Source organism: Ambystoma mexicanum, chromosome 2p (genome assembly GCF_040938575.1).
Source record: "Ambystoma mexicanum isolate Mex_15411 chromosome 2p, UKY_AmexF1_1, whole genome shotgun sequence".
NCBI classification, from domain to species: Eukaryota; Metazoa; Chordata; class Amphibia; order Caudata; family Ambystomatidae; genus Ambystoma; species Ambystoma mexicanum.
In genome coordinates this window covers 1204847455-1204860351 of record NC_090923.1, presented here as the reverse complement: position 1 = coordinate 1204860351, position 12897 = coordinate 1204847455, and the positions used below count along the sequence as shown (strand labels likewise).

The 12897-nt window shown below is 44.8% G+C and overlaps 1 protein-coding gene across 3 annotated transcripts in view; it reads right to left on the bottom strand.

Moving 5' to 3' along the window:
• The window catches only part of HCFC1 (host cell factor C1), a 771113-nt gene that overhangs the window by 553122 nt on the left and 205094 nt on the right, over window positions 1-12897 (bottom strand). For all 3 annotated transcript variants that reach the window (XM_069645438.1, XM_069645439.1, XM_069645441.1), the window contains exon 6: window positions 4410-4516. In XM_069645438.1, coding sequence (XP_069501539.1) covers window positions 4410-4516 — 107 coding nt within the window. The remainder of the gene's footprint in view (window positions 1-4409; window positions 4517-12897) is intronic.

The following is a 12897-nucleotide window of genomic DNA, read 5'->3' as shown; positions in this document are numbered from 1 at the left end:
CGTCAAGTGGCACAGCGAGTAGAGCGCCCGCTTTGACACCCGTGCAGAGCCTGTTAACGCAGGTTCGAATCCCGGCGGGGCCAAACTCAGCCTTTCATCCTTCCGAGGTCGATAAATGAGCACCACACACCGTGGGTAATAATAAGCAGCGCTCAGATACCTGAGGGTTTGTAGCGCTATATAAAAGCCTAATTATTATTATTATTATTATTATTATTATGATAGATGCCGAGCCCCTGCCTCCCCCAGACTTACAAGCACCCGCTGGCTTTTCCAGACGTTCACTGTTAGCGGAAATTGCCCCGGAATTGCTTGAATTACTGCAAGCTGTCTGTCAAAAGGAGTCCAAACCATCTGCCATAAATGCACCAGTTTCTTCGGCGTTGAGTAAAGGATCCTCGGTCTCTAGGCCTCCCCCTAAGCGTCCAGCCAATTTTTGCCTACAATTAAAATGTAGGCCACCTCCGTGTCCTCAATAGGTCTTAAATCGCGGTTCAATCTTGAGCATTTTTTCTGATGTTCCTGCTCTAGAAGACATTAACTCACTCGACATAGCTTTAGTTGACTTTTTTGACAAGCATAACATGTACTCGGTTCGATTATGGATGCAATCACGAGTCATTCAGAATGCAATATGGGCAGCACGGAGACAACTATGTGATTTGGGCTTTGAGATTTCTTTGGAAGCGGCTGATGACTCCTCTTCTCTCCAACAGCAGCTGTCAAGTAGGTCAGCTTTCCATCATAACCATAGACCCCACTCTCAGGAGCCGCGAGGTCCACGTTCTGCTCTTGATCCACTTGTCCAGCACTAACTAGTCCAAGTTGTGGAGCCTAGTCATTTCACTGTTATTAGCTGGAACACAAGGGGGCATCCACAGTTACTGAACAATGATTCCAGCTTTTTGTCAAAATATAAATTATTTTTATTGCAGGAAACTTGGCTTACTGTTGATCCTATTTGGGATGCCCATGATGTACTCACCATAGTGGCTCATCAAGGTCATAGTGGCCGTCCCTTTGGTGGGTTATTGACCGCAATCCAAGCTAATAGTAACTGTAGTCTATTTCCCTGGGCGTCTCCTAATGCCTTCATTCAAATGTCGAGATTGATATTGTCATCAACATCATATGACATTATTAACATCTATTGGAATCCGGTGGGGATCATGGACGAATGCTTCCTTAAAGCCCTGAATGATATGCTGTCTCTAACCTTATTGGATGGTTCTGTTCACAAATTATTAATTGCGGGAGATTTTAATCTATCTGGACTGCGTGCATTCCAACAGCAGAACCAATTCATCTTGCATAAAAAAAATGGGAACAATTTGCCAAACACCATGGTCTCAATAGGTTTAATGGAGCATTTTCTTCCGATATCCCTCCAGTTTCAACCTGGTCTAGAGGCTCTTCTGCATCTATTATTGATTATATGTACACAAATGTCATCTTATTTTCTGATGTGTTGGACTTTGAAATTGTGCACTCGGATTTGAGTGATCATAAGCAAGTAACTGCTGTTTTGCAATATTGTGGTAATTCAATTTTGCGCAGAGATAATTACTGCTAAGTGTCAATTTAAGGTCAATAACGCGGATAATAGACTCTGATGGACGGAGCAAGCCCTAGTCTCCCTTCATGGTTGTTTATCAGTGTCAAATTCCACTACTTCAAGTGTCTGCTACTCTGATATGCTTCATCTTTTTCAGCCTCTTGCGTCCAGTTCTCTATCTAAGCGCACATATTCTACTCCTTCTTTACATGTTTTTGATAGAGAAACTAGAGACCGCAAGCGCCTCTTTCATCACCAGAAAAGAGCAGCATTGAAACTCCCCATTAACACTCAGCATAAGCATCGCTCTAATCTCAAAGCTAAATACAAAAATTGGGTTAGAGCAAGGCGTGCCAAATTTTATCATCTTGATAGCCAACTTTTATTGGCTGCAGTTCAGAGCAAAAATATTGCTAGAGTGTGGTCCCATCTTAACCAAGCTACAACTGGATCGCAAGTTGTTACACAAGCCAATGAAGTCTCTGAATTTGCTTGGATTGCCTATTTTTCTGATTTATACAAAGTGCCTGATGGCAGTATCGCCCTAGCCTCCACTCATGCCCTGAATACCTTTCACCTAGACTGATGTAGATGACATTTTAATGTTCACCAAAAAAGCTACTCGATCAGGTGCCTGTGGTCCGGATGGCTTGTCTAACATGCTCAAAGCCCACCCGGATGTGTGGGGGCGCATTTTGTTTTCTATCTTCACCCTCATCATGAAATAACAAAAACTGCCCCCAAATTGGACCCATTCAATCGTCGTCCCCATTTATAAAAAGGGGAACAGGAAAGATCCTTGCAGCTACCGGCCAATAGCACTATTAGATGCCCCTGGGAAGATTTTCTCTCGACTGATTCTGAGAGACTTTCAAAAGTGGACGTCAGATGTCCACCTCAATGATCCATTTCAATCAGGCTTTGTGGCAGGTTTAGGCACCACTCCCAATATAATCACCCCCAACATGCTACTCTCCGATTATGAGGCCGGTAAACAGACCCTATACTTGGCTTTCGTTGACTTTAAGGTTGCTTTCGATTCAATTGATCGTAGCCTACTCTACCATAAATTGGTCAATCGGAAATGCCCACCATCCTTGGTATCCCTAATAGTACTTCTTCACTCTAACACCTTTATGCAAGTCCGCCTTAATTTAGGTGGGGACTTGACAGCTAAATTCCAGACGTTCAGAGGGTTGAAGCAGGGGTGCATTTTAGCCTCCTCAATCTTCAATTTTTTCATCCACGACTTGGGCCTTAATCTAAGCAAGATTTTAAGTGACCCTCCCAGTTTGGGCTTGCACAGAATTCCTTATCTGTTCTATGCTGAATTGATCCTCATTTCAAAAACTCATTCTGGTCTCCAAAAATTATTGGACGGCCTAGAGTCATATGTGGATCTAAATCATCTACAAATCAATACTTGCAAAACTCAAATAATGATTTGCAAAAGACATTCAGGCACCAAAATCAAACCCTTCAGTTGGCGTCTACACAATGTCTCTCTAGCTCAGGTACCCAGCTACAAATATTTGGGCACTATAGTGGCTGATACGCCTACAACTCTTGAGCTTGATTTAGCAACCACTGGCAAATTACGATCTTTAGTCGCTCAAGCAAAGATTCTTATGGGCAAATTTGGCAAGTTCACTGTCAGACATGTATTAACATTCTATCTCCAGAAGGTGCTCCCGATTTTGACCTATGGATCGGAAGCTCTTTCCCCCAGACCCATTGAGTGGTGGGATAAATTGGAATCATCCTTCTGGAAACAGGTTTTACATTTGCCCGTGTGCACTCCTTTGCCTCTAGTTCGTTTTGAATTGGGATCTCTTTCCATGGCTTCCTTTGTCACCTGGAAGTACTGTGCTTTTTTTTTTTTTAGGAAGTGTCTCTTGCCTTTGAACCGTTTAGATATTCTGGGAAAAGTAGCAAGTCATCTACTTTTGCGAAATGAGACATTCGAGAAAATGGAGAGTGTTCGTTATGAATGCACTGTCCGACGCATCTGTGGATTTAGACTTGCTTTTATCAAATGAAAATCGAGCCAAACAGAAAATATATCATGATTGGATTACTACCCAAAATAAATGTTTAACCTATAAGGACTTCGATCGCACTTTATTTGGCCATAAGCGACTCAGAGTAATGGCAGATTATTTGGCCAAATTTCCTTGTTCAAAGACTCGCCAGAAATGTCTTCGTTTTCGTTTAAATCTCTGGCCGACTCTCGATGTACTGGCCAGAAGGAAGCAAATTGGAGAGGCTGAGAATTGGTGTCGATTTTGTAAGAATGTCAACCAAAAAGAAACACTAGAACATTGTTTGGTGCATTGCCCAAATTTGGTCTCCATTCGGGCCAAATGTTTTGGGAAGTTCTTTGAAGAGCAAAATGTTAACATACAAAAAAACATGTGGCAATGCATTTTCTCATCTGTCTCATTGGGTGTTAAGATAGCAACTGTACAGTTTTTGGATGCAATTTTTTTATGATCTACATTTGTAAGTTTCTTTTAATTCTGTATTTCCTTTCTTGTTTTATTAATGCTGATTTTAATGTTCTGATTTTTGCTTTTCACGTATCGCATTTGTACTCTTATTTAACTGTAAAGAAGAAAAAAAAATTCACTGTTCTTGACACTTTGTATATTGAAAGGTTGATTTTATCAACCATAAAATAAAAAAAAAAAAGTAGTACAGACCTATACCAAAAGGTGTTACCCAATATTAAGAAGGTAAGTGTTGTGTAGTCTCACAGTGTTACTACATCAATTTTTACCAACCACTATAGCACAATTAGGTGACAAAGGCATTCAGGCCACAGGTTTATATCCCAATTGAACCGTATACCTACCCAGGTTAAGACAAGCCAGTGTGTTGGTGCACTTCCACTCCTTCTCATGCGTCGCCACCTTGACATCATCCATTACAAGAGGCACCCAGCCTCCGAAAACATACATCCTAAAGGAAAATAAAGTATTACCACAAAACTAAAGTAAGGACAGCTGGTTACTGTAAACAGCAAGTGCTACAACCAAGAAGTAACCCCCCCCCCCCCCATCCTCCAATTGACGATCCCCAGTCAACTTCAATCCTGCACAGAGCTTCTAGGCGCTCACCTTGACCAAAAAGTCTCCTTGTGCAACTATGGAGTTAACTCTTGTACCTGAAAGTCAAACTGCAAGGATCTCCGGGAAAAAACTAGCCACACCCGTTCAGTCCTGGATGACAAGTTCATACATTAAACTCACCACCACAAAACTGTTTGTGCTCCTTGGAAACCAAATCAGTCAAATTCATCCAATAGATGCTATTTGACAAACCTTGAAGGACTCGCAACAAGCAGGCAGCAAATCATTGGGCTTCAGTATCAATCTCAGTCTCTTCCAAATAGGTTACCAAAAAGGACCAGAAGGCCCATGCCTGACCAGAATTGTTGGCTTTCCTGCATCCTGATGAAATCAGGGCCACAGTACAATCCCAGGTTTTAATCGCTGCTGGGTAAAGAAATTCACTACCATTGTCCCTGCCTCGCACTGCTCAAGCAGTACACCATACAATAAGCAGACTTCTAATCAGCACAAAAAAAGACAATCGCACCACTCCCATCCTGACAGCTAATAATACCAGACCAAATATGGATGATTGAATGTAACACATACAAGGCTGTGGCAACACAAACCCTTTTGTACTTAACTGACAGGTTATCTCGGGAGCAAAGCACACATTCCACATAGTGCTACGTTGAGAGACTGGAAACTAAACATACACAAAATCTGAGTTCTGTTACATGCCAGCACGATGGAAGCCCAACCCACATCTTCACAGCACCACTAATGCGGGTTAAAGAAAGTCACAAAAAGGCTAACTGCACCAGGTGTCGCAAACTTAGCAGGGCCACCGTGCCCAAATAGCATTGTTTGTTCTCCAAACTGCATTGATAGGCCTCTCTCCCTCTATACAGTTGTCTCAAATTTAGCTGGGCCGCCGTGCCCAAAGTGTATTGTCTGTTCTCCAAACTGCACTGATAGGCCTCTCCCACACCGTACAGATGTCTCAAACTTAGCAGGGCGGCCGTGCCCAAAGTGTATTTTTCTGTTCTCCAAACTGCACTGATAGGCCACCCCACACTATACAGGTGTCTCAAACCTAGCAGGGCCGCCGTGCCCAAATTGCATTGTCTGTTCTCCAGACTGCACTGATCGGCTTTTCTCCCACTATACAGGTGTCTCAAACTTAGCAGGGCCACCGCGCCCAAATTACATTGTCTGTCCCCCAAACTGCATTGATAGGCCCCTCTCCCTCTATACAGGTGTCTCAAACCTAGCAGGGCCGCCGTGCCCAAATCTGCATTGTCGCTAAGGGAGACGGAGACTAAAGAGAGCCACTGTTGGAACCCAACTACATAACTATACAACCCTTAACTCCACCCTTACACCCTGACCAAGACAACAACTAAACTAAAACAACTCAGAATCGTACAATGCCGCGCAAACGACCCACCCAGAGGGAAAGAAGAGAAGAAAGAACAAACACCCCGAAACTTCAACTAAGAACCACAACAACAGAACACACCCCCACAGACAGGTTCAAAGATCGGACCAACACTGAGACAAATCCCTTTACCCAACTCCATACCTCACTGAGACCTACTCACCAGATCGAAACAACGCGACGCCAAAACCAACTACACTGAACAACCTACCAACACCACGAAGAATGACAAACTCCACCAGATACAACATGCGCACAACTGAAGCGATAACACCATACCATCACCAAAGCAAGAAGAACCCCCAACCCACAACCATGTCCCCTGGAAGACGAACCAGATGAAAACAAAAACCCTAGGCTAAACCTAGAAGTACTACTTGAGAACGCTGACAACCTGAAACCTGCTCCTGAACAAGATCAGAAAACGACCCTAACAAAAAAAGGCAAACCAAGCTACACCTCTAAACTCCACTGCAATCTAATAAATGCAAGATCCATGTTAAAACACTCTACAGAGATCTTCGACCTACTCGACGACAACGGCATCGACATCCTCTTCATCACAGAAACTTGGCTGGACGACAACTACAAAATCACACTCCAAAGCTGCTTCCCAGCAAACTTTAAATGCCTTCAAATAAACAGGAAAAACAGAAAAGGAGGAGGCATCGCAATAGCATTTAAAGAGCAGCTAACAATAAGAACAGACGAACCACTCAACATCCCCAACTGCGAGTCCATGGTCATACACCTAACAACTAGCCCAAAAACCAACATAACATTCATCCTGGTGTACAGACCCCCAACTTATGATGCATCCTTCGTCGACAACTTCATAGAAGCCATAACCAACATAGCCATCAACCACGAACACCTAATCATACTGGGGGATTTCAACATCTGGTTCGAAGACAGTCATGCCAACTCCCAAAACTCACTGATTGAACAACTCGCCACCATGAAACTACGACAACTAGTAAAAGGGGCAACTCACTCGGCAGGACACACCTTGGACGCAATATTTGCAGAGGAAAAACTCATCACCATGGCACCGCCGATACAAATACTGTGGAGTGACCATCTCATCATCCCATTCGTAATCACTCTGCCTACTCAAGTCTACATCCAACCTCCCAAACTCACAGCCACCACAAAAAGAAACTGGAAAGACGTCAAAAAAGGCAATCTATTCGAACAACTGGAGTTAACCAAGCCCTCAACAACAGAACTAGACCTAGCTGACCTAGATGGGAAAGCGGAGATACTACACAAATGGATTGCAGATACAATCGACAAGATGGCCCCAGAAAAACCATTCACACCATCAAAAAAAGAGCAATGGCAAAATGGTTTACCCCACTACTAAGCACCATGAAAAAGGATAACAAAAAGATGGAAACGGAATGGAGGAAAGATTACAATCCAGACAAAAAAACAATGTTCCAGAAGCACATTCGCGCATACAAGAAGGAAATTCAAAAGGCAAAGAGAAAGCATTATGATGACAGAATCACAAATGCCACCAACACACAAAAAGAAATGTTCCGTATCATTAAAGAAATGAGAAACCCACAAGGCTGTGACAACACCCCAACCCCCTCGGAGAAACTATGCAACAACCTTGCAGACCACTTCAAAAGAAGATCAATGACATCCGACAAACCATCCAACAGAGACCAACCAGCAGCGACTTACAACCAAACGAACCCAAATCAGAACCGCAGCACAAACTCAATAACTACCCTCAAATATCAGCAGAGGCATTCGCAATGCTAATAAAACAGCAAGAAAGCGGGCTCACCGATGGATCCCTGCCCCCCGGACATCTACAAATCAATCCTCGGACAAGGAACACCAGCAGAATACTTCAGAAACCTTCTAAATCTATCACTGGCAACAGGGACAGTACCAAGATTCTTCAAATCGGCTTACATCAAACCACTTCTGAAAAACACAAGCGGGGACGTAGATGACCTCTCCAACTACAGACCAATCTCCAACATCCCCTACCCAGCCAAACTCCTCGAAACCTACGTATACAAACTAACCCAAGAATACGTTGAAGAACACCACCTGCTAGACCAAGCTCAAGTCGGCTTCAGACCCACAAGAGGTACAGAAACAGCACTACTATCCATCTGGGATGACCTAAAAACAAACGCAGACTCCAACACAACATCTGCCCTTATCCTGCTCGACCTCTCAGCAGCCTTCGACACAGTTAACCATGACACCCTAACCAAAAGACTAGAAGACATAGGCATAACAGACACAGCGCTACGCTGGACTAAATCATTCCTAGCAGACAGAACCAGTCTGGATCAAACCCTTCAAATCCACCCCACGAGTCAACGACTGTGGAGTACCACAAGGATCCTCACTATCTCCATTGTACTTCAACATCTACCAAACCCCTGTAATCAGAATCTTCAAGAAACGCAACATCAAATGCTACAACTATGCAGACGACACTCAAATCATCTACAAGATCGAAGACACCCAAGCCGATCATTCAAACCTAACCGACTGTCTAAAAGAAGTCTTCAACTGGATGAATGCCAACAACCTGAAAATCAACCCAGGAAAAACAGAAATCATGATCATATCCAAAGACCAAGAGAAGGAAACCGCCATCCCGTGGGCAACGGAAATGGGATCTATACCATCACCATCTAAGGTAGTAAAAAATCTGGGAGTCCTGATGGACAACACCCTAACCTTAGAACCGCAAATAAACGCAACAGTCAAGAAATGCTTCTTCCTCCTCCACACGGCAAGAAAAATACTACCATTCCTCTCCTTCACACACAAAACACTCACCATCGTCGGCCTCATCATGTCAAGTATCGACTATGCAAACAGCCTCTACATCGGTATACCGGAATACCTACTGAAGAAGCTACAACGGATCCAAAACACTGCAGCCAGACTACTCCTCAAACTATCCAGAAGAGACCACATCACCCCGGCCCTAAAAACACTACACTGGCTCCCAGTAAAACAGCGTATCACCTTCAAAACAATGTGCATAACGCACAGGGCAATCAGCGGACAAGGAGCTGAATTCCTACAAAAAAAATAACAATCTACAAGCCAACGAGACCACTCAGGTCAACCAACGAAATCCGACTGGAACAAAAACCTTACATCAAGAAGAAACTCGGAGGCACCGCTTTCTACCACTTAGCCACGAAAACCTGGAACAACATCCCAAAATTAATAAGGAACACCAAAGACCACCTTAAATTCAGAAAATTACTAAAAACCTACCTCTTCAACACCGGAGACTAAAACCGAAACAACAAGACAAACGAATCATCAAAAAAGGACAGTGACAAACCGCTAGAACCGACAGAAGTACCCTGGGCACCAGCAGGGCTGACGCTGGACACAGGGGTCCACCCGCGAGACCCAGAGAAACGGATACAACTACTCCAGCCAACCCTAACCATCCCCCACCGCCCTTACAGCCACAACTAGGTCCCACGAGGCTGTGGAACAGACAAGATACCACCAATCACCACACAACCGGGTGTATGGACACTAGCAGCGGCGCTAGTCATGTGGAGGGGGGGAGGAGCATGCAAGGTTTATTAAGGGAGCGGGCGGAGGGGACAGCTAGATCCTCAAACGGCCTCGAATGGAAAATCAGGCACGTACCTCCTGAGGCTCAGGGTGTACAAGCATCCCATCGGGTAAGATTACACAAGCCCAACCGGTTCAGTCCAGGATAGAGATGACTAACGAATACCATTAACAATTTCCTTCTTTGCATACACCTCTCAAACTCCAAACCAAACACAACCACAAACCTCTAGCGCAGCAAACCGCACGAACTTCACGACACTGCAACAACAAAACAAAAAAACACAGACTCGCACACCAGCACACGACTACCGGCCGCATACACCCCAGGCCCAGCCGACGGAACCACCGGGCTGAGGCTGCCAACAGCACATCACTGCAATCTTGCTCTTTTCCAGCCTCAATCCACTAACCCACCATCCCCCCCCTCTTTCAGAGCCGCCAGGGGACCACTCCGGTGGTGATAGTGCGCGGTACAAATGACCTTTAACATTAACCATGGAATTGCTTTCATGAAGTTCTGCTGTCACCCAACTGAAGGACCAGCCACGCTCTCACCTATTGTGGCAACTCAACCACTGTAAAGAACTCTGGTGCTTGCTAGATTGGTTTGCGCCAATACCAAATATGGGATAACGTAATCACTGATCTATTTCTGATGCTTGCATCTACTTAGATTCACATGCTTTTGGGTAGGCCAACATCTAGTGGAAGTTGCAGAGTATTGCACATTACGTTTTTTCGAAATTCGAAAAAGGATGTTTACGGGGTGTGACTATACTACCACAAGTGTGACATACCCGGCACCCATGATTCCTCACGCGTCAAGGTCCCTCAGATTATTTGTTTGACAAGAGGGAGCGAGTTAAGCGTGAAGTGTAGCTAGAGACTATGAGGTGTGAAAGATCAGCGCTTCATTCCTAGGCGCCTACTACTTTAAGAGGGGAGGAAGGGCAGGCAAATGTTACGTTAAAAGGTACTTGTTTAGCGCACCGTCACCAACGGAATTGGTCCCAAGGCACTCTGGCGAATCTGTAAACAGGAAGGACGGGTAGGGTTAGTCGGGAGGAGGGGTGAACGAGAGAGAGAAGTGGTGTGCTGTTGGCAGCCTCAGCTCGGTATACACTGAGCGCTGGGCTTTGGTGCTAGTATCGGGCGAGGCCTCGAGTGCTGTGGGTGATGTTTATGTGTTCATGCGGTGTGGTAAAGTGTGTGCGGATTTCTGGGAGGGAGATGGTTGTGTGGCTTTGAGTGGGTTAAATATGCAGAAGATTGAGGGTTGGATTAGTGGGGTCTGTATCCAGATTCAGGTACTTATGGTTCCGTTAGAGTTGTAGACCTGTGGGTTGGGTTGTTGCTGGTTCCTCGTGGGTCGACTTGCTTTGGTGGTGCTGCGCTGATCCAGCTGTATCATAGCGAGTATTGTTTGGAATAGTAGGTGCGTCTGAACCTTATCTTCGGGTGTGGGAATGGGTAGGTAATATCTATTCTCAGGTTATCTAGTGCGACACTGGTCGGTTGAGGCTTTGAATGGTTCAGGGTCAGAGTAGTGTTGATGTGGCGTCCTAGTGCATCTGTCTTGGTGAGCCTGTGTATTCAGTCGTTCGTTTCCTTCTATCCTGCCTGTCTTTCCATTGGTTCTTTGGTTTCTGTGGGGTGAGCATCCTTGGGGCTATTGTTTAGTGTTGTGTGGTGGGGCATTGTGCTTCCTGCTGTGTATTGGTGGACAGTGTGTAGTGATGAAACATTTTGTTTTTCACCCACTGGATTGGGGCTCGTGGTGCAGTGCTTCATTTCCCTCTCTATATTTTGTCCTTAGCGCTGTTGGGGATGGTTCGAATTTAAGGTCATGTCCTCTTGATTATTCGTCCTAGTGTTTGTCTTGCTATTTTTATGGTCTTTGGTCGTATTGCGGCAGTCTCCAGCAAAATGTGAATCTAAGCAGATACAAGCATCAGAAATGAGATTACATCGAGTAATGTATCCCTTCTGAGGCTTGTGGATCCGCTTAGAATAACATGGTTTGCATAGATAAGCTAGCAGTACTAGTAGAAGGAGGTGGGTTGATAGACGGGAGAGCTGCAAAGAGATGTTTCTGCACCGCTTGTCAAACCTGTGCATCACCCCTAGAAAGTGTCCAGACAGTAATGTTGGTTGAAGGAGTGTACTGAGCTCAAGTAGCAGCCTCGCAAATGGCATCTAGGGGCACATTTACTATGAAGGCAAAAGTTACCCCAGTGCCTCGAGGAGTGTACTATGGACTTAAAAGGCAATGTTTTATTGGCACGAGAGTAACAGAGCTCGATGCAGTTGACAATCATTTAGAAATCGCTGCCTTAGAGATAGGATCCTTTCTCTTCCAGCGGCTACAGACACAAAGAAGTGATCTGTCTTAATGAGACTCTTTTTTAAAGCCAATATGACAGCTCAGCGTACATCTACTGTATGTGGACTTCTTTCTGGTACATTGTTGGATTTTGGAAAAAGGCAGGAAGGGCTATAGTTTGATTTACATGGAACTTTGATATGAACTTTGGTGAAACTAGAGGATGTGTGCGTAGCACCACTTGGTCTTTATGTATAACTACAAAGGGGTCTTGTACAGTCAGAGCTTGTAGTTCACTGACCCTTCTGATCAAGGCAACGGCTATAAAGGAAGCCCATTTTGTATATAAGATGTTTAAGGTTGGCTTGGTGCATATGCTCGAAGTGGGTCCCTATGAGCGTTGCGAGTACAACATTGAGGTCCCAGGCGGGAGTAGGATTACAGATCGGAAGGTACCATTTTTTTTACGCCCTAGGTGTCCTTGGAGTTAAAGACTAATCTGAGTGAAATAGGTAGAGGAAGTAGTTGACTATATTGGTTGATGAACAGTCGGTTAGATTGAGAGACCGCGTTCTGCACCAGAATACAAAGTTTCCATTTGATAAAATAGCAGTGCCTTGTGTTAGGCTTGCGTGCCTTCTGGTGTATTTCCATGCGCCTTTGGTCTAGGTTAAGGTGCCACGCTTCTAGGTTCAGCTTCTGAGGGCATGGGTGCAGCGGTGTTCCCTAATGCTGGTTCAACAGGTTTTCTGTGCAGGGTAGTTACATGGGAGGAAACAGGGACATCATTTGTAGGTGTGAGAACCAGGTCTGGCGGGCCGGGCCCACAACCATCAGGATCAGTGGTACTTGTACCCAGTGTAGCTTGTGGACACTTGTTGATAAGGGTGGGTGGGGGAAGCATATGCAAATTTCCCTGACCCGTTCATCAGAAGTG